The following is a 21912-nucleotide window of genomic DNA, read 5'->3' on the forward strand; positions in this document are numbered from 1 at the left end:
TTTTTAAAAATGAGGTGCAAAGGGACTTGGGAGTACTCATGCAGGATTCCCAAAAGGTTAATTTACAGGTTGAGTCAGTGGTGAGGAAGGCAAATGCAATGTTAGCATTCATTTCAAGAGGACTAGAATATAAAAGCAAGGATGTAATGTTGAGGCTTTATAAGGCACCAGTGAGGCATCACTTGGAGTATTGTGAGCTGTTTTAAGCCCCTTATCTAAGAATGGATATAATGACATTGGAGAGGGTTCAAAGGAAATTTATGAAAATGATTCCTGGATGGGAAGGTTTATCATATGAGGAGCATTTGATGGATTGGGGCTTGTACTCACTTGAATTCAGAAGACTGAGGGGAGAAGCTCATTGAAATGTATTGAATGTTGAAAGGCATGGATAGAATGGATGTGGAGAAGATGTTTCCTATGGTGCGCAAGTCCAAGACCAGAGGATACAGCCTTAGAATAGAGGGACGTCCATTTGGAATGGAAATGAAGAGGAATTTCTTTAGCCAGAGAGTGATGAATCTGTGGAATTTGTTATCCCAGACAGCTGTGGAAGCCAAGTCATTTGGGTATATTTAAGGCAGAGGTTGATAGATTCTTGATTAGTGAGGGCATGAAGGAATACAAGAAGAACGCAGGGCATTGGGGCTGAGAGGGAAATGGATCAACCATAATGAAATGGTAGAGCAGACTCGATGGGCCAAATGGCCTAATTCTGCCCCTATATGTTATGGTCTTTATGGAATGTGGAATGAACTACTTGAGGAAGAGGTTGAGGCAAGTGCAGTAAGACTGTTGGACAGGTATCTGGATTGCATTTGTTTAAAAGGTTATGGGCCAAACACTTCAAATGGTACTAACGTGGATGTGGCATCTTGGTTGTTATAGACCAGTTGAGCCAAAGGGTAGATATAATATTTTGTTCTTATGGTAATCATAACACAAATTGCTGCTAAAAGAGATGCTTAAGATCTTGTTAAGGTTCAGGGTGAGTAAGAAACTTACTGAAACTTAATAGTCTCATAATGTGCATATTTGTAAAAAGCTAGTGAAGCATTATTTAAGTGAATAATTTATTTCATGCATCATCGTTCTGTCTCTGGACAAATCAAGTCAAGCTGATATCTGAATTGGAGCCCTAGGGACCATAAACAATAGCTCATAATATATTACTACCCGGGGAGCATAATGTAATCATTGGAGATAAATTATGAAATAATAGAAAACAGAAAGCCAGTGCATTCTAATTATGCTCATAGCATAAGCAGAAAATAAAAATACTCAAAATTGATTTCAATATTGAATTGCTTTCCAGTTATTAAAGCAAGTTGTCAATATGAGAAAAATGGCATTTTCCTGATCTATTTGAGGGGTAGTGAAGTGTATTCTTTATTCCTGCAGCTTGCTTTTAGGCAGAGCATTACCTCGTCCCATTTAAAATTCTCAAAATAATTTAATTCTATTACATTGTGTTTATTTTTTAAACTCAGTCTTCCTACCAAGGCTTTAGTTACTGCCTTACTTGTTGGACCTGAAGAGATACAAGGAGTCTGGCACTGAGTCTGACCCTGTGGTGCAGAAGGGTGGGACGGAGAAGAGGAGAGCTGTCGTCATTGGAGACTCTTTAGTCAGGGGAGCAGACAGGAGATTTTGTGGACGTGAGAAGGAAACCCGCATGGTTTGTTGCCTCCCGGGTGCCAGGGCCCGGGGATGTCTCTGACCAGGTGCATGACATCCTGGTACAAGAGGGAAAGCAACCAGAAGTCGTGATACATGTTGGGACAAACGACTTAGGCAGGAAGAGGGATGAGGTCCTGAAGTGTGAGTTTCGGGAACTAGGTAGAAGGCTGAAGAACAGGACCTCAACGGTGGCGTTCTCAGGATTGCTGCCAGTGCTACATGATAGTGATGGTAAGAATTGGAGGAGAATGCAGTTGAATGCGTGGCAGGGGGCAGGGTTTTAGATTTTTGGACCATTGGGATCTCTTCTGGGGAAGGTGGGACCTGTATAGATTGGATGGGTTGCACCTGAACTCAAGGGGGAGCAATATCCTTGCTGGTAGTTTTGCTAGCATGGTTCAGGAGGGTTTAAAGTAATTTGCAAGGGGGATGGGACCAGGAGCGATAGAGCAGTGAAAGAATTGCGTGGAGTAAAGCCAGATCTAACATATAGAGAAGCTTTGAGGAAAGAGCAGCAGAATAAAGAGTATAAAGGTAGTAAGGTAGAAGGGCTAAAGTGTGTGTACTTCAATGTAAGAAGCATCAGGAACAAAGGTGATGAACTGAGAGCTTGGATACATTCATGGAATTATGATGTAGTAGCCATTACGGAGACTTGGCTGGCACCAGGGCAGGAATGGATTCTCAATATTCCTGGATTTCAGTGCTTTAAAAGGGATAGAGAGGGGAGAAAAGGGGAGGAGGGGTGGCATTACTGGTCAGGGATACTATTACAGCTGCAGAAAGGGTGGGTAATGTAACAGGATCCTCTTTTGAGTCAGTATGGGTGGAAGTCAGGAACAGGAAGGGAGCAGTTACTTGACTGGGGGTATTCTATAGGCCCCCTGGTAGCAGCAGAGATACCAAGGAGCAGATTGGGAGGCAGATTTTGGAAAGGTATAAAAATAACAGGGTTGTTATCATGGGTGACTTTAACTTCCCTAATATTGATTGGCACTTTATTAGTTCCAAGGGTTTAGATGGGGCAGAGTTTGTTAAGTGTGTCCAAGATGGATTCCTGTCACAGTATGTTCACAGACCGACTAGGGGGAATGCCATACTAGATCTAGTATTAGGTAATGAACTGGGTCAGGTCACAGATCTGTCAGTGGGTGAGCATCTGGGGGACAGTGATCACTGCTCCCTGACCTTTAGCATTATCATGGAAAAAGATAGAATCAAGAGGATCGCAAAATTTTTAATTGGGGAAGGGCAAATTATGAGGCTATAAGGCTAGAACTTGCGGGTGTGAATTGGGATGATGTTTTTGCAGGGAAATGTACTATGGACATGTGGTCGATGTTTAAGGATCTCTTGCAGGATGTTAGGAATAAATTTGTCCCGGTGAGGAAGATAAAGAATGGTAGGGTGAAGGAACCATGGGTGACAGGTGAAGTGGAAAATCTAGTCAGTTGGAAGATGACAGCATACATGAGGTTTAGGAAGCAAGGATCAGATGGGTCTATTGAGGAATATAGGGTAGCAAGAAAGGAGCTTAAGAAGGGGCTGAGAAGAGCAAGAAGGGGGCATGAGAAGGCCTTGGCGAGTAGGGTAAAGGAAAACCCCAAGGCAATCTTCAATTATGTGAAGAACAAAAGGATGACAGGAGTGAAGGTAGGACCGATTAGAGATAAAAGTGGGAAGATGTGCCTGGAGGCTGTGGAAGTGAGCGAGGTCCTCAATGAATACTTCTCTTCGGTATTCACCACTGAGAGGGAACTTGATGACGGTGAGGACAATATGAGTGAGGTTGATGTTCCGGAGCATGTTGATATTAAGGGAAAAGAGGTGTTGGAGTTGTTAAAATACATTAGGACGGTAAGTCCCCGGGGCCTGATGGAATATTCCCCAGGCTGCTCCACGAGGCAAGGGAAGAGATTGCTGAACCTCTGGTATTGGATCTTTATGTCCTCGTTGTCCACGGGAATGGTACCGGAGGATTGGAAGGAGGTGAATGTTGTCCCCTTGTTCGAAAAAGGTAGTAGGGATAGTCCAGGTAATTATAGACCAGTGAGCCTTACGTCTGTGGTGGGAAAGCTGTTGGAAAAGATTCTTAGAGATAGGATCTATGGGCATTTAGAGAATCATGGTCTGATCAGGGACAGTCAGCATGGTTTTGTGAAAAGCAGATCGTGTCTAACAAGCCTGATAGAGTTCTTTGAGGAGGTGACCAGGGATATAGATGAGGGTAGTGCAGTGGATGTGATCTACATGGATTTTAGTAAGGCATTTGACAAGCTTCCACACGGTAGGCTTATTCAGAAAGTCAGAAAGCATGGGATCCAGGGAAGTTTGGCCAGGTGGATTCAAAATTGGCTTCCCTGCAGAAAGTAGCGGGTCGTGGTGGAGGGAGTACATTCGGATTGGAGGGTTGTGACTAGTGGAGTCCCACAAGGACTTTGTTGTGCAGGTGAATGGACCAGTGACTATATTTGAGCTTGTTAGCATAGAGAAATTTCTGGGATTGGGTCGGGTGGGATGGGGAAAGCAGGGTGCTATGCAGGCAAACAAAGAAAGGAGAAATGGTACTTTGGGAAGTGTTGGGAGAGAGTTAAGGATGCAGAAGTATATAGATTAGGTGCTGCCAGTCCCCAATGATGGCATGTGTTCACTCTGCTGGTTAGAGTGTAGCTCTGATTTGCATTTCTCAGCACTCACTGAGTTGCCACACTATTCAGTCATCCAACCAAGACTAGCCGTCACAAATAGCCTCTCCACATCATGACATTGGGTGATTCACAACTGGACAATAGGAAACATGTTCCTAACAAAGCAATGTGTTTTAAAGTAAGTTATGGTACATACCAAGGTGTGCTCAGAATAAAGTATCAGGTGTACTGTTGCAAACCAGCATTGGGTAGTGTAGTACCAGGTAGCATAACAGTGTTTTACAGGTCATCGTAACTTTTGTGTCTGCAGGTGGTTGTGATATTTCTGCTGGTGTGTACTTTTCCCAAGGGCATTAGGACATGATATGTATGATAAAGATGTTGAGTAGGAGTATTCAGTAAATGCTGCTAAAAGTTTTGGGTATTTGCTGACACAGCTTTCTACATAATTTCTTTGAAGTAGCCTCTTTGGGATAAGTGTTTGGGGAAGTGCATGAAGATGAATATTCAATGCTCACAGATCCCTGTGGTTTGAATTATTTGATGTAATGGCTGAGTTTATTTTGCCATTTCTAATACTTGGATGTTTTGATTCAAAGTAATTATATTTGTGGAGTCAGCTGTAATTTTGGCCTTGGTATGTATTTGAAGAATCACTTTTGCTGGTATATAATTTGCTAATGTAACTCAGAACATTAGCAGTGGTCTGGGAAATGAAAATGTTCACTTTCACGCAACATTTTTAATCTGATGTGTCTTTGGTATGGCAGAATAATAGGAATTTAGGCAAGCTTTATTTGATTTTCAAGCGTGTATTTCTGACAATGGGGGATTAAATAGTCATTCTTGCTGATGGTGTAAAATTGTGAATTACAGATGAATTCCGTCTGTTTTCAATTGTGATAGATTGAATAAAAGAAAAAGAACTAAAGTCTTGAAAATTTTCTAGCACATTTTAAACTCTTCTAGAAGACCATATTTTAATAGTGGTGCATTACAGAATAAGTTTAAATTATGGACATTAAGCAGTTTGAAGTGTTACCAGTTTTAATAACAAATATTAGCCAGTTTGAAGTAGGATGATGTTCTTGTGAAATAATGCAGTGCAATCCTAGAAGACTCTACTGCTATACTTTGTTTGCTATAACATTAATGGTTGCATTGAGAAGGCCATTGCTTCTCCCCAACTTTGTACAAATTAAATTAGATTTGTTTATTAATCACATGTACATTGAAATACATCATTTGCATGAACAATTGATGCGATCTGAGCATGCCCACAATGTTCAGCGGAACAAACCCCTTTTCTACACCCCGAACTGAAGCACACAGATGGCTTCCAACCTCAGGACAGACTGCCTCTAGGCCTCTGACTTACAGACCCATGGTCCCATAATTGCACTGTCTCTCTTCACCCATGTTTTGGAGTTTCCATGGGCAAGAATGTTAACGATTGTACTATTTCAATTCCTTGGATATTGGGCTTGTCTTGCTCCATCAAGCAGAAGTTAGGGGTGTCGTGGACTAATTCACCACTCAGCTGTAAGAGTGAAGCTGTAAAAATATTTTTGAAACTGCACCCTGCAGAACAGAAAAGGATATTTAATTTTGTGTTAACTATTTTCTATACTATTGATTTACTATAGCTGCTGTTTTATCTTTGTTTCCCAAATCTTTAAAAATAGACTCACCCTCACTCTCCCAACTTCCAAGTATCAGATGGTTAAGTGGAATTATGATGCCACATGATACCAGCCATTTTATGGTAGAATAAATGTATTCATTTAATTGTTTCATGATTAATGCTTAATGTATCAATGTATTTGTATATGATATACTTTTACAGAGGTCAAGGTACTGGAAGGGCAGTATAATGAAATTGAAATTCCCAACGAAGAAAATGTTGTCGCTTACTACAAAATACGACAGCAGCTGGCTAAACTGGGTAAAGAAATTGAAGAGTATTTACACAAACCAAAGTACTGCTTACCTTTCCTCCAGCCAGGCAGGCTTGTTAAGGTATTAAGACCTCATTACTAATTTCATGTAATTTCATTGCACTTATACAATCTACATCATTGAACCAAGAGCCAGATTTGAGTAAGACATGGAATCCAAAAACAGCTTGTGGGATCCTGGGCTTTTTAAATAGAGGTTCCATGTACAAGCAGAAGGTGACTGATGTGGTGCACTCTTATAAAATATTGGTTTAGCAATAACTTGAGTATTGTGTTGAGTTTCCTATACTTCAGAAAAGGTACAAATGTTTCAAAAAAACATTGTGTTTGAGATTTACTAATGGACTTAAGCTGTGTAAAAACATTGAAGAAATTGACGAGTAATAGTTGATATGGGATCCAAAATTTTTATTTAAAATCATCAAGGTGAAAGATGAGTAGAAGAGAAAGAAGAAACTGTTTACATAGGCAGAAGGATCATGATTAAAGAAACATAAAATGAAGGCAATTGGCAAAAGAACCACAAGTGACATGAGGAAAATCATTATACAGGAAGAGGTTGAGGTCTGGAATGCGTTGCCAGGGATAGGAGTCAAGGCAGATTCAACTGAAGCATTCAGAAGTGAACTGAACCAGTATCTTAAAAGAAAGAATTTATAGAGCTATTAGGAAGACAGTAGGGGAGTGAGACTTAGCAGATTGCTCTTAATACTGAATGATAAAGCTGAATAATACTTCATGCTCTAACCGTTCACTGATTCGGTAACTCCTGAACTAGCAGTTTCTGATTAAATTACTCCCATTAAGTAGGTGCTAGGTAGCTTGATCCAGGGTTCAGTTTGTTAAAAGAAGGCACAACAATTTTTCTATGTCAGGTTTTTGTATATCTTGAAGGATCATGGAGGTGCAAGAGCTTCTTATCACTCATTGTCCTTCTGGTGATGTGGTTCTCGCTTTACAGTAATTTTGTGTCAGTATGGAGTCATTAAACTATTAATATTGTGTACAGGATATAATTGGACGGCTTGACCTGATCATCATAAATGTTTACAGTGTTAAACTCATCTAGGTTTAAATATTGCTACAATGTTTTTCTCTTTTGCAATCCATACTTAATTAAATTGAACTGAAATACAAAAATTAGAAAATATCATGCAGAAAGAAAGCTATTCCATGATGTTTAATGTAAAAGAGTAGCTTTTTTAAAATAAGAACTTTGTAACAGTGCATTTGCTCATGATATTTCTCAAATAAAAATATTTCTACAGATGAGGAATTAGTAGTAATTATGTGTTTTTCAGTTTGGTTTGTAAATTCCTTTGCTTTTGATTTTATAAGTATCTTAAGATATTTGGAATCATGGTTTTGAGTAAATGAATGTACTTTTTGTCTTCCAGGTGAAAAATGAAGATGATGACTTTGGTTGGGGAGTTGTCATAAATTTCAATAAAAAGTCTAACGTTAAGGTAAATAATTTGCATTGGTGTTAGTGTATAAGATCATATTTTATGAAACAGATGTGTGGTCATTAAAAACCCTGATTATCTGAGTTCGTGTAGATACAAATCTGAAAAACGTGTTAATTCATTATAGACAAATGTATGTGATTATCAGTGATTATTTTTTTGGCACTTAAAGCCAAGTACCACAGAGTTGAGATCATATGTTTGGTGATTATCAGCTTTTCACTCACTGGGGCCCTGTTTCCTGGGTTCACAGGAAAAGTTATTATAATACTATGTAATAACTTTTTTTTTTTAAATGAGTTTAGGGTCTGGAAAGCTGCCTATCCGGTGTCACTGAAGTCTGGCATGTACTGAACTTATCAAACTTTTATGGTATATGTACTTTGATTTGTGAGCATCTGTTCAATAGTTGCTTTTTAATTGGGTTCAATTTAATACATGTAAAGCCACCCAGAAGGGATCCCTCATGTTTATTTAAATTTGGCCACATCCAGCTGAAAGATTTTGCCAGATCAGTTTTTACATCTTTTGGTGTGGGCTTTCTTTCTTCTACATTGATTGATTGTCTGCTATTGTGCATGAAATGAGGGGAAAAAAACAAACCTTCTTTGTACTTGGATGTTGCATGTCAGCACAACTAGTACAATGGACATACTCTGTGAAAATTGTACTTTATTGTTTAATTCAGCATTTTCTAACAATGATGAAGGAAGTATTTAGCGTGCTGGCCTTCATCAGACATGGCATCGAATTTAGGAGTGCTTTATGTTGCAGTTATGTCATTGGTGAGGCCTCAGTAAGTGTACAGTTTTGGTCACCCTGTTGTAGGAAAGACATTGTCAAGCTAGAGAGGGTTCAGAAGAGATTTACAATAACGCTGCCTGGACTAAAGATCCTGAGCTATAGGGAGGGATTGGGCATGTTGGATCTTTATTCCTTAGAGTGTGGGAGAATGAGGGGTGACGTCACAGAAGTTTATTATAAATCCTGAGGTGTATGTATGAGGAGGGTTGTCGTAGTCTTTTCCCTGAGGCCGGGGAGTCTTAAACTAGAGTGAACAGGTAGGAGATAAGAAAGTAGAGATTTAAAAGAGACATGAGAGGTAACCTCTTTGCACAGTTACTGAGTACCTGACATGAGTTGCCAGAGGCAGTGGTCGAGGCAGATACAATAGCAATTTCTAAGAAGCATTTGGATAGGCACATAGAGAGGAGGAACTTTGAGGCTAATGGACTGAAGTCAAGCAACTGGAACTAGCAGGAGGATGCTGTGTTGGAATGGACCATTTGGGCTGAAAGGCCTGTTTCTGTGCAGTATTATTCTGTGACTTTATGACTAACAGTGAGGCCCATACTTATTCAGTGATTTCCTGGCAGGCTGTCCATCCAGATATGCCAACTCATTTAGTATTCTGCATACAAATCACTTCTGTCCTTAATGGTCTTTTGTTTCCTTCCTGCACCAAATTTATGATCTTGTGATTGAATCCAGTCATGAGATCATAAGATATAGGAGCAGACTTTGGCCCATCGACACTGCTTCACCATTTCATCATGGCTGATTAATTTTCCTCTCTTGCCTTTTGCCTTGTAACCCTTCATATCCTGACTAATCAAGAATCTTATCAACCTCTCTTAAACGTACCCGATCATGTTCTCACTGCTCCTAGTCTTCGTCATCTGCTTCGTCCTGCACACAGGCTTCACTCGCTTCCAGTTTCGTTTCAGTATCTCCATTCTTCTGAATGTGTTTCCTTGTGCATTTTACCTTTCACTGTTTTAGTGGCAGTAACTATAACTACCTGAGTCCCTGCTTTGGAATTGTGTCCACCACATCATCTCTACCTTTTATAAAAAAAAATGGAAGAGGGGATGCCGCAATGGTTTACAAGTTCAAAAAACCCCCCAGAAATTTCAGATTTCTACTCCTGACTATCCCCCTGGCAAATGTACAGTCTCTGGAAAATAAAATTGAAGCTCTCAACAAGATTGAAGGCAAGGCAGTGAATGTTGTCTACATGGACTTCGGCAAGGCATTTGACAATGTCCTGCATGGGAAGTTGGTCAAGAAGCTTCAGCCACTTGAATGAATTAATTGACTTTATGGACTTTATTTCTTACATCCGTCACATATATGAGGAGTAAAAATCTTTATGTTAAATCTCCGTCTCAATGTGCAATAAATAGAATAGTCAATGTAACATAGAGTACACTCAAATCAGCATGAATTAATCAGTCTGATGACCTGGTGAAGGAAGCTGTCCCGGAGCCTGTTGGTTCTGGCTTTTATGCTGTGGTACGGTTTCCTGGAATAGATTGTGGTTGGGGTGACTTGGGTCCCCAATGATCCTACAGGCCCTTTTTACACACCTGTCCTTGTAAATGTCTGAATCATGGGAAGTTCACAACTGCAGATGCGCTGGGCTGTCCACACCACTCTCTGCAGAATACTGCGATTGAGGGAAGTACAGTTCCCATACTAGGCAGTGATGCAGCCAGTCAGGATGCTCTCATAGTTGTACCTCTGTAGAAAGTTCTTGGGATTTGGGGGCCCATACCAAATTTCCTCAACCGTCTGAGGTGAAAGAGGCGCTGTTGTGCCTTTATCGCCACACAGCTGGTATGTACAGACCACATGAGGTTCTCGGTGATGTGGATGCCGAGGAACTTAAAGCTGTTTACTCTCTCAACTCCAGATCCATTGATGTCAATAGGGGTTAACCCATCTCCATTCCTCCTGTAATCCACAACCAGTTCCTTTGGTTTTGCGATGTTGAGGGAGAGGTTGTTTTCTTGACATCACTGTGTCAGAGAGATGGCTTCTTCCCTGTAGGCCACCTCACTGTTGTTTGAGATAAGGCCAATCAATGTAGTGTCATCGGCAAATTTAATTAGCAGATTGAAGCCGTGGGTGGTGACACAGTCCTGGGTATACAGAGAGTAAAGGAGAGGACTCAGTACATAGCCCTGAGGGGTTCCTGTGTTGATAGTCAGAGGGGTGGAGGTGAGGGAGCCGACTCTTACCATCTGCCAGCGATCTGACAGGAAGTCCAGGATCCAGCTGCATAAGGCAGGGTGAAGGCCGAGGTCTCTGAGCTTCTCATCGAGTCTGGATGGAATTAATGGTGTTGAATGCTGAACTGCAGTTCAAGAACAGCATTCTCACATAAGCATCTTTCTTCTCCAGATGTGTAAGCACGGTATGTAGAGCGGTGGTTATTGCATCGTCTGTCATTCAAGTTGAGGTAGTAAATTGGTTTAGAAATTGGCTTTGTGGGAGAAGCCAGAGAATGGTAGTAGATGGCTGTCTGTCTGTCTGGAGGCCTGTGGCTAGTGGGGTGTCACAGGGACCGGTGCTGGGTCCATTGTTGTTTGTCATGTGTATCAATGATCTGGATGATAATGTGTTAATTGGATCAGCAAATTTGCGGATGACACCAAGATTCAGGGTGTAGTGGACAGAGAGGAAAACTATCAGAGCTTGAAGCAGGATTTGGATCAGCTGGAAAAATGGGCTAAAAAATTAGATGGAATTTAATGCAGAAGTGTGGGGTGTTGCAGTTCGGTAGGGCCAACCAGGTCTTGTACAGTGAATGGTAGGGCACTGAGGAGTACGGTTGAACAAAGGGATCGGGAAATACACGTCTATAATTCATTGGAAGTGCCATCACAGTAGATAAGATTGTATAGAAAGCTTTTGACTCATTGGCCTTTGTAAATCAAAGTATTGAGTACAGGAGATGGGATATTATGTTGAAGTTGTATATAACATTGGTGAAGCCTAATTTGGAGTAGTGTGTGCAGTTTTGGTCACCTACCTATGGGAAAGATGTAAGTAAGGTTGAAAGAGTACAGAGAAAATTTACAAGAATGTTGCTGGGACTAGAAGACCTGAGTTATGAGGAAAAATTGAATAGGTAAGGACCTTATTCCTTGGAACATAGAAGATTGAGGGGAGATTTGATAGAGGTAAACAAAATTATGAGTGGTATAAATAGGGTAAATGCGAGCAGGTTGTTTCCACTGTGGTTGGGTTGAACTACGACTAGAGGTCATGAGTTAAGGGTGAAAGGTAAAATGTTTAAGGGGAACATGAGGGAAAACTTCTTCACTCAAAGGGTCTTGAGAGTGTGGAACAAGCTGCCAGCACAACTGGTGCATGTAAGGCCGAATTTCAATGTTTAAAAGAAGTTTGTATAGGTACGTGGATGGTAGGTGTATGGAGGGCTATGGTCCCAGTGCAAGGTCAATGGGAGTAGGCAGTTTATATGTATCATTACAGACTCAATGGGCCGAAGGGCCTGTTTCTGTGCTGTACTATTCTATGACTTTAAGATTACTGTACCAGAGAGACAGCAGGGAATGCTGTGTATTTTGCTTCATAGAAACATTGCTCACAGCTGCCATTCCTGACGCAGTGCTGTTGGCTTCTTCATTTCCCGCAACGATAGGACAGCTCAGTCTCCTAAAGGCAGAGGAGGTGGAGTATGCTTTATGATTGATTCATCATGGTTCACAAATGTAACAGTTCTCTCAGTCCTGCTCATTTGAGCTGGGACATCTAGTGGTCAAAAGTTGTTCATTTCATCTACTGAGGGAGTATTTCTGATTGCGGTATACATTCCACTCAGGGTAACGTCAAGCAGGCTCTGGAGGAGCTGAGGTATGTATCAGCAGGCATGAAACTGTGCACCCTGATACCTTCCCTATCAGTACGGGAGACTTCAACCAGAAGTCTCTGAACAAATACCACCAACATATCTCCTGTGGAACCAGAGGAGCCAACACCATTCACCATCAAGATTGCTTACCTTGCCATCCCACTCCCACACTGTGGAAAGTCCGATCACCTGGCTGTTCTGCTTCCAGCATTGAGGTAGCACCACTGATGAGGACCATGAAAATATGGTTATGGGAGGCAAAGAAGCATGTACAGGGCTGCTTTGAGTTGCCGATCTGTACAATATTTAGTGACTCATCGTCAAGTCTGAATGAAAATGCCACAGTTGTCACAGACTTCATCAAAACCTGTATGTGTCTATGAGTGTGTGCCTTCAACATACCCAAATCAAAAGTCATGGATAAACCAGGAGATTTGCAGTTTGCTGAGGACTGCATTCAATGCCAGTAATCCAGCAATATACAAGAAGTCCAGATATGACCTACAGAAGGCTATCTTAAGTGCGGTAAAATAATTCCAATTGAGTTAAGAGCAGAATCGGATGCACAAAAACTCTGGCGGGGTTTGCAGGCCACGTACATCATGAATGGCTGCGATGCCTCACTCCCAGATGAGCTGAACATTTTTTAATGCAAACTTTGAAAGGGAGAATAAAACCACAGCTATGTGAATCACTGCAGCTTCCGGTGTCTCTGTGATCTCTTAGTGGTCGATGTCAGAGTGTCCTCCAAGAGGATGAACTCTCGCAGTGTTAGGCCCTGATGGTTTACCTGGTGGGGCTTTGAAAACCTGTGCCTACTAACTGGCACAAAGATATTCAAAGATATCTTCAGCCTCTCACTGCTGCAGTCGGAGATTCTAACCTGCTTCAAAAGGACGACAATTGTGCCAATGCCCAAGAAGAGCAGGGTAAGCTACCACAATGACTATCACCCAGTTGCACTCACATCTACTGTGATAAAATGATTTGAGAGGTTGGTCATGGCTAGAATCAACTCCTGCTTAAGCAAGGACCTGGACCATTTGCAATTTGCCTAATGCCACAAAAAGTCTACAGTGGATGCAATCTCACTGGCTCTCCACTTGGCCTTAGACCACCTGAACAATAGAAATACCTACGTCGCTAGTGTTTATTGACTAAAGTTGAGCATTCAACACAATCCTGCACTCAGTTCCAAGACTTGGAACTCTCTGTAACTCCCTCTGCAACTGGATCCTTGACTTCCTCACCAGGAGGCCACAATCTGTGTGGGTTGGAAATAACATCTCTTTGTCGATAGTCAACATTGGGCCACCTCCGGGATGTGTGCTTAGCTCACTGCTCTACTCTCTCAACGCCCGTGACTGTGTGGCTAGGCACGGCTCAAACACCATATGTAAATTTGATGATGACAGAGCTATTGTTGACGGTATTTCAGATGGCGACAAGGAGACATACAGGAGCGAGATAGATCAGCTGGTTGAGTGATGTTGCAGCAACAGCCTTGCACTCAACATCAGTAAGACCAAGAAATTGATTGTGGACTTCAAGAAAGGTAAGTTGAGGGAACACTCACCAGTCCTCATCGAGAGATCAGAATTGGAAAGGGTGAGCTCCGTCACGGCCTCCCCTGCATCCAGGACCCATTCAAAAGGCAATGCCTCAAAATGGTGGCATCCATCATTCAGGACCATCATTGCTACCAGCCAGGAAGGAGCTAAAGGACCCTGAAGAGACACGCTCAATGGTTCAGGAACAGCTTCTTTCCCTCCACCATCAGATTTCGGAATGGACAATGAATCCATGAGCACTTCAGCATTTTTCTCTTTCTTTTTGCACTATTTAATTAATTTGTATATATATGTGTGTGTGTGTGTATATATATAATTTCAGATTCAGTTTATTGTCATTTAGAAACCACAAATGCAATGTAGTTAAAAAATGAGACAACGTTCTCTGGAATGATATCACAAAAAAGCACACGACAAAACAGACCACACAAGAAAAACCAGATAACGTTTGGTAATCCCCATTCCAGAGTCCGGAGAGGCTGCTGCGTATCAATATCGCGCTACCATCTTAGCACGTTCCCCAGAAAGGAACTCCAAACCCATCAGACAAAACAAGACTACCCAGACACACCAAATCAAGAGACCAGCACTACCACCCAACAAACCAAAAAACCACATAGTTATAGTTAATGTTTAGTTGCAACAGTGCAGACAATACCATAATTGATAAAAGACTGACAAAAATCACATAATTATAACATTTAGTTGCAACAGTGCAGACAATACCGTAATTGATAAAAAGACTAACTGACAAAAACCACATAATTTAACATATAGTTCCAATAGTGCAAAGCAATACCGTAATCTGATAAAGAGCAGACCATGGCACAGTAAAAAAAAAGTCTCAAAGTCCCAACAGCCCATCATTTCACGCAGACGGTAGAAGGGAGAAAAACTCCTGCCATCAACCTCCAGCGCCGCAATCTTGCCAATACAGGCCTCTGGAAGCACCCGACCACAGCCAACTGAGTCCGTCCGAAAACTTCGAGCCTCCGACAGCGAGCACTGAGCACCATCTCTGCCGAGCGCTTCAACCCCGGCACCGGCCGCCAAGCACAGGCAAAGCCGAGGATTTGGGGCCTTCCTTCCAGAGATTTTCCGATCGCACTGTAGCAGCGGCAGCGAAACAGGCATTTCAAAAGTTTCACCAGATGTTCCTCCGTGCTTCACCCGTCCGTCTCCATCAAATCAGGATTGTACACGGCATCCTACTTGACAGAATACAGATAGTCATTCCGAAGTGGCCGCTGCGCACTGCTGCGTCGCGCCACCATCTTTGATTTATTGCCATTTATAGATTTTATTACTTTGTATTGCAATGTACTGTTGCTACAAAAGAACAAATTTCACAACATGCACCGGTGATATTAAAACCTGAATTTGATTCTCTTTCCTTTTAAGGACTTCTGAAAATCCATATATTTTACCAAGCTTTTTTGCTTCCCTCTTAATAACCATCTTTTATTTCTTTTTTTTACCATAAGCATCCATTGAGAGAGTTAAATTTTAGCAGACTCAGCTCCAATGCTGAACTTATTATAGAATTCAGTAAGGGAGCAGAGGCTTGGGCTAATTGTTGAACTCTTAAAATATCATAACTTCAGCACATTTTGCCTTGGAGCATGGGAGGCTCGAGTAGTCTGCTGTCACTCTTCGAGTGATAATGTAGGATTTTAAAGTAGCCTATTTATTTTGAAATATTCATAAATCTTTCTAAGAATTTCAGAAAAAGTATGATTTATATATTTTTAAGTCCATGAGTATGAAGTCAAATGTCTTTGTGAAAGATTTTGAACTTTGAAAACACTGAACTCTTACCGGTTCAGTGAACCGGTCCTCAAATCTTAGGATATAACTAATCTAAATGTCATTTACTTCCTAATTCTGTGACAAGGTTAGTTGGTCACTCCATTTAGTGCTTTTTTAAAAATCACCATCTAGTTCTTACATTATGATGGTTTGGCTGCAGGCAGTTCTCTTTCTCCACTTGGTTTCACTGTAAAAGAAGGGTTTTGTTAAAATCAAGGCAGCTTTCAGCTCTTCTGACTTGCTGTTCACTCCAAATATACCCACAATATTTCACAACTTGTTTGTGAATCATGAAGAGAGACTTAATCCGAGACATGGGCAGAATCAGTGCCTAAATTTATTAAAGGATATTGGTAATCTTTAAATACCTTTCATTAATTATACAAAATATGTTATTGTGAACTGAGGTAAGACCTCATGATTCAGGAAAACTGAGCCACCAATTGACTGTGTCTGGTACGTGGTTTGACAATGGATTACATGCAGATTTGAGTAAGGAGGAGAGCTGGCCAAATGTCATAAATTTATTTGTAGGGGGAATTGAGTACAAAAGATCAAGCTTATACTTACAGTACTGTTCAAAAATATTAGGCACATGTATATAGTTAGGTTGCCTAAGACTTTTGCACAGTACACTTACTGTATTTGTTAACATGGAGTGGAGAACGAGTTTGTAAATCTGGCAGGAGCAAAGGATGTTGAGGGTGGAGTACTGCGGGAGGGGTGTGGGAGAGGTGGCAGACGAAGAGTGCTAGGGATGGGTGTGGCATGAGTGAAGATTCACCCATCCCTGCAACAGCAGGCAATGTGATTTGATTCCAAAGAATTGGTTTATTGATCACTATAAAATGTCTGTAGTGCTTTCCGCTCCCTTCCTTCTCTCTTCCCCTTCTCCCAACTGATGTGTATGTGGCCTGTTTACACAACCAAGTTATTAATAAAAATGCTGGAGGTGGGAACTAAGTTTCATGGTTCTTTACTGGTAGAGTCCAAACTTGACACACACATACAGATCAATACATGCCTAATAGCGCATGCAGTCACGTGTTACTAAAACATAAAGTAGTCCCTTATTATAATGTAGGCTATACGGTACACTCCAACCCTTTTACTTTAATAGTGTATCAACTTTTTTTTTGCTGGGGCACTATGCTAAACAAATATGTTTGCCCTTAACATACAAACGCCTACCATTTGTTTACAAATTATAACAAGCTTTTTTTTTCTTTTGGCCTGAGACCCATTTAGAACTCAAATCTCTGGGGAGGTATTCTCTGCCTCTCTGGGTGACGTCTGTCTTCCAGCATCTGCAGATTTCCTCATGTGCCAATCACCTTTCCAGCTCTTAACTTCATCTCACCCCCTCCAGTCTTCTCCTATCATTTTGCATTTCCCACTCCCCCCACTACTTTCAAATCTCTTAGTATCTTTCTCTTCAGTTAGTCCTGACGAAGGGTCTCGGCCCAAAACGTTGACAGTGCTTCTCCTTATAGATGCTACCTGGCCTGCTGTGTTCCACCAGCATTTTGTGTGTGTTGTTTGAATTTCCAGCATCTGCAGATTTCCTGGTGTCTGTCTTGAAACGTTTGCTTTAGGGAATGAGTCTCCACAGGTACATCAGGTGGGTCCTCAGCACTGATGACTGGCTTATCTGTAGATGAGGCTGATGTGGTCACATCAGGAATGTTTGCTTCTATGTCAGGGGAGTCCGGGCAAGGTGTTGTTGTGTTTTTCACCTGAGCATCCAGGATTTGGTCCACATGATGTCTCCAAATGTTCTCTCCCATCTCCACTGTATACATCAGTGGCCCTTCTATGGGGGAAATTGTACCCGGCTGCCACTTTTCAGTCCGGTAATCATGTGCAAGAGCTGACTGTCCTACACTGAAGCTCCGTGTTGACTTAGCATTCAAGTGCTTGAACTGTCTGTTCTCCACATCACGCCATACATCTGGTTTGAGAAGATCCATACGGGACCTCAGGTTCCTGTTCAGAAACATCATCGCTGGAGTCTGGTTAGTGGTTGCATGTATTGCATTACGATAGGCAAGGAGGAAGTTGTCTATCTTGTGTTTCATGGTCGATTTTTGCTGTCCATTGCCTTGATGGCTTTCTTGAATGTCTGCACAAATCTTTCTGCCAAGCCATTTGTGGATGGATGATAAGGGGCAGATGTAAAGTGCTTGATTCCATTGTTCTTCACAAAACTTTGGAATTCTTCAGAGACAAAGTGTTGTCCATTGTCTGTGCAGATTTGTTCTGGTATGCCATTCCTGGCGAACATGGCCCTCAGAACTGTAATGGTCTTTTCCGATGTGGTTGTCTTCATTTTGATGACCTCTGGCCATTTGGAATGTGCATCGACCGCACATTTCTTCATTTCTGTTCAGTGACATTTTATTTGTAGCATATTCCAGAGATTTTTGTGGAATCTCTGAAGCACCTCGTGCTGCTGTTTCCAGTGATATTTCAATGTTCAGTGCCTTCTCTAATGTAAGTTTTTCACACTGAAGCTTCTTCTGTGTGGTTTCACAGTGCATTCCGCACACTAACATGTCCCTCAATGCGTCCGATAGACCAGCTCCACATTGACAATGTTCTGATAATTTACGCAATTCAGCACAATATTCAGAAATGCTTTCATTTTTGCTCTGATTCTGTTTGTGAAATTTAAACCTTTCAGCAATGACCAGTGGTTTGGGGTTTAAATGCTGTTGGAGAGTGTCTGCTATTTGCTTGAATGTTTTGTCAGCTGGCTTTTCAGGGGTTAACAAGATCTGTAGCAGCCGGTATGTTTTTGCTCCAATAACACTGAGTAAGACGCTGGCTTTCTTTTCATCATTAACACTGTTAGCATCACAGTATAACTCCACTCTTTCGCTGTAAGGCTACATCCACATTAGACCAGATAAATCTGTAACCAAAGCTTTTTCTCTTCATTTTGACCCTCTGTCCACACTGAAACGGTGTTTTCCTCCCCTGAAAATGGAGCTTTTCTAAAACGCTGTCCAGAGTGTGTAAATCTGAAAACACCAATTGAGCAGTGTAATGTGTATGGGGTAACCGGAGCTTTTTAAAAACGCTGTCATGTTGTGCCGTAACATGGTAGCAGCAGCGCGGCATTGCATAGTTTTCTTGAATGCAACCTCCAACAATACAACAACAATGGCGGACGGCTTCAGGAGACTGTCCCTGAGCAGAATGTTACTGCAACTTTGCAGTATGACAGAGAATCTCAACCCCCCCACACACAACCTAGCAATTTCAGAACAGATGGCAACAAAACTGAAGCCAGAAGAGTTAGAAATGTACTCATCAAATACTTTTACCCATAACTTACTGAATAAATAAGTATACTCACTTTGCCCTGTTTTCTGTCCTTGCTTGTATGAGGGTGGTTTACCTATTTATGCAAGTACTTCTCTGACAATAGATACGTAATAGTCTAATGTACCATTGTGTGTAAATACCAAGTAAGACCAGGTAACACTGATGCAGACATGTTTTATACAATTAACAAGGTGCATTATTAATGTATTGCTTGTGCAAACATTCAATAGATGCAATTGTCACTACTTCCAAAATGTAATTTTTAAGTAGTAGCATATGTTTGGCATAGACGTGAAAATGTTAAGGCCAAAAAAGGAAAATTGTAAGTTTCACGTTTACTCAGGTAAAAATAAAATCACTTTTGCCCAGTGACTGGTTTTATTGCACATGTACTGGTACTGGTTTTATTGTACAGCAAAATAATACAGAAAGATATAGCAAACAAATGTAAAGGTAAAGAAATTAAAAGTAAAGACAAACAAATGAGGTAACAGCAAATTTCACTTTTGCCCAGCAACATACCTTATTGCATATAGTTGTAGTTGTCTTCCCTTTCATCATTGAAGAGACTACGGCTGTAGGAAATGTTTGCAGGGCTGAGGTATGTTAATGGACATGGAAGCAGTTCAGACAAGATTTACTGGACTAAAACTGGAAGTGGGGAGTGATTTTTTTGATGGTTCTTATCTAAAATCAGTAGAGGGAAACTTGATTAAACAGACAAGATCTTGAAAGGTCTTCATGGGTGAGATTGAGGAATGAAATGGCAAATTCCTACCCCTAGTTTGTTTGTTCATATGCAATATCTGTCTATATCAACAAGTTACTTGGCAAAAATATTGAAGGCCATCATAGATTTCTAATCTTTCCAAGTGAAAGATAGGCTGTATTTTGCCAAACCACTCACCTTGAGCTGCAAAAATTGAATTTTATTGGGTTGCAATAGTTACATATTTTAATTCAAATTTTTAGTTGTATAAACAATGTTAAGCACAGAACAGGTTCCTTAAGGTCTCCAGTAGAAGTTCTCCAAATTGAATTATTTTCATTTAAGTTTCAAAAATTTGTGATTTACTTGATAATAGTCATATAATTTCACAAGCAAATATGTTGGTTCTAGAATTTTTGTTTCTTTAAAAAAAACAAGATTGTCTTGTCAGATGTTTAATTTATTTTGGATGACTGTAATAGAAAATATATACAAACATATAATAATTTATGTATTTTTAACTTTATTTTCACAGCCTAATACTGGGGAGCTCGATCCTTTGTATGTGGTAGAAGCTTTACTGCACTGCAGCAAGGACAGCGTGAAGCTCGCAGCTTCCGAAGCAGCTAAGCCAGCAAAAGCAGGAGAAAAAGGAGAGATGCAAGTGTGTGGATTGCAGTTAATTTCAAAACTATTGAAAATGTTCCTACTTTCTACTTCATCTCTATAACACAGTAGTACTGAAAAAATACTAAGAGAAAAATCTGAACCTCTGGAAGTTCTTTGTCAACTCTTCAGCAAAAAGTTGATAATGATGTATAAATACCCAAAATGTTTCCTGATGAGGTCAAAATATCAATTCTGAATGATGTAGTTATTTTTAAAGACACCCATGAGAAAAAGGTTTAGAAGATACTAAGCTTCCTTAGTACACACTAGCTATGTGGAGAGAAGGCAGAGGAATGGGGTTAAGAAGGAAATGGATCAGTTATGATCAAATAGCAGAGCAGACTTGATGGGCCAAATAGCCTAATTCTGCTCCAGTGTAATTTTCAGTATGTTTAATGTCTTATTCTTCATTCAAAGACGTAAATTGACAGTGAATGTGGAATAAGATGCTCACATTCATTCAGAAGTAAACACTATTGTGACATAATTTATGTTGTATTAAATCGTTTTGGCAGTGAATAATGTATAATTCCAGAAAATTGATTGAATCTGAACTTGTTTTTAATTTAATAGGCAGATTTTAATCAGCTTAACGTTGTCCAAAAAAGACTGTTATAATAGTCAGAACAGGTCATTGCTGCTCAATGAAGGATCCTCCATTTTCAATTGTTGCATAGATGGCTTGCACTCTATTTTAAGCTTGGGAGTGAAATTGTTCACTGATTCCATCGTAATTGGTTTCATTCATGAACACAAAATCTTAATACTGTCTTAAAATGTAATTATTCCTACATTCTGCTGAATCTATGCAGAAACAGCTATCTGAACTGGTTAATGGGGCCGTCGGTTAATCGGGCTGCTGTCTATTCGAGACAACTCCTAAAAGAACAAGTGTTAATCTAGAAAGTAGCAAGGACTCCTTTTGTTTATTTATGACAGTATGCCTCTGAATTGGAACAGGAGACTGTTGCCGAAGTCAGTCATGTGCACTTGAGTAACTGTTAGACACAGTCTGTACTTTGAGTGACCAGTTTGTAAATAGCGTCAGTCATGTACATTTGTATTCAAAAAGCAGTGATTTTTGTCATGGATAGTTGGTGAGAAATAAGCAGTAAGACAATTCAGAACTGTTTTGCTCACTGGGGTTTCAAGCATTGAAGCCTGCAGATGCCAGAAACAGCCGGAAGTGAAAATGAAATTTCACGACTTCAACAAATTAGGAACCATGAAGGATCTGAAGGTATCATCAGTCATCTTGAATGTTACGATGAAAATTTGGAGCATGCAATCATCGAAAGAATTTTATAAAAGCAGTCCATTATCTGCTCTAGGTATCTGTGCTAATTTTGTTCATTTACAGTCACTCACTAGTACATAGCATATTGTTGATAACTATTAGGAATTAATACACA

At 40.6% G+C, this 21912-nt stretch overlaps 1 protein-coding gene across 1 annotated transcript in view; it reads left to right on the forward strand.

The window, feature by feature from the left end:
• The window catches only part of mtrex (Mtr4 exosome RNA helicase), a 107583-nt gene that overhangs the window by 59471 nt on the left and 26200 nt on the right, over positions 1-21912 (forward strand). The window contains exons 17-19 of the mRNA XM_073064437.1: positions 6175-6347; positions 7684-7752; positions 20367-20495. Coding sequence (XP_072920538.1) covers positions 6175-6347; positions 7684-7752; positions 20367-20495 — 371 coding nt within the window. The remainder of the gene's footprint in view (positions 1-6174; positions 6348-7683; positions 7753-20366; positions 20496-21912) is intronic.

Source organism: Hemitrygon akajei, chromosome 13 (assembly GCF_048418815.1).
Source record: "Hemitrygon akajei chromosome 13, sHemAka1.3, whole genome shotgun sequence".
Classification (NCBI taxonomy): Eukaryota; Metazoa; Chordata; class Chondrichthyes; order Myliobatiformes; family Dasyatidae; genus Hemitrygon; species Hemitrygon akajei.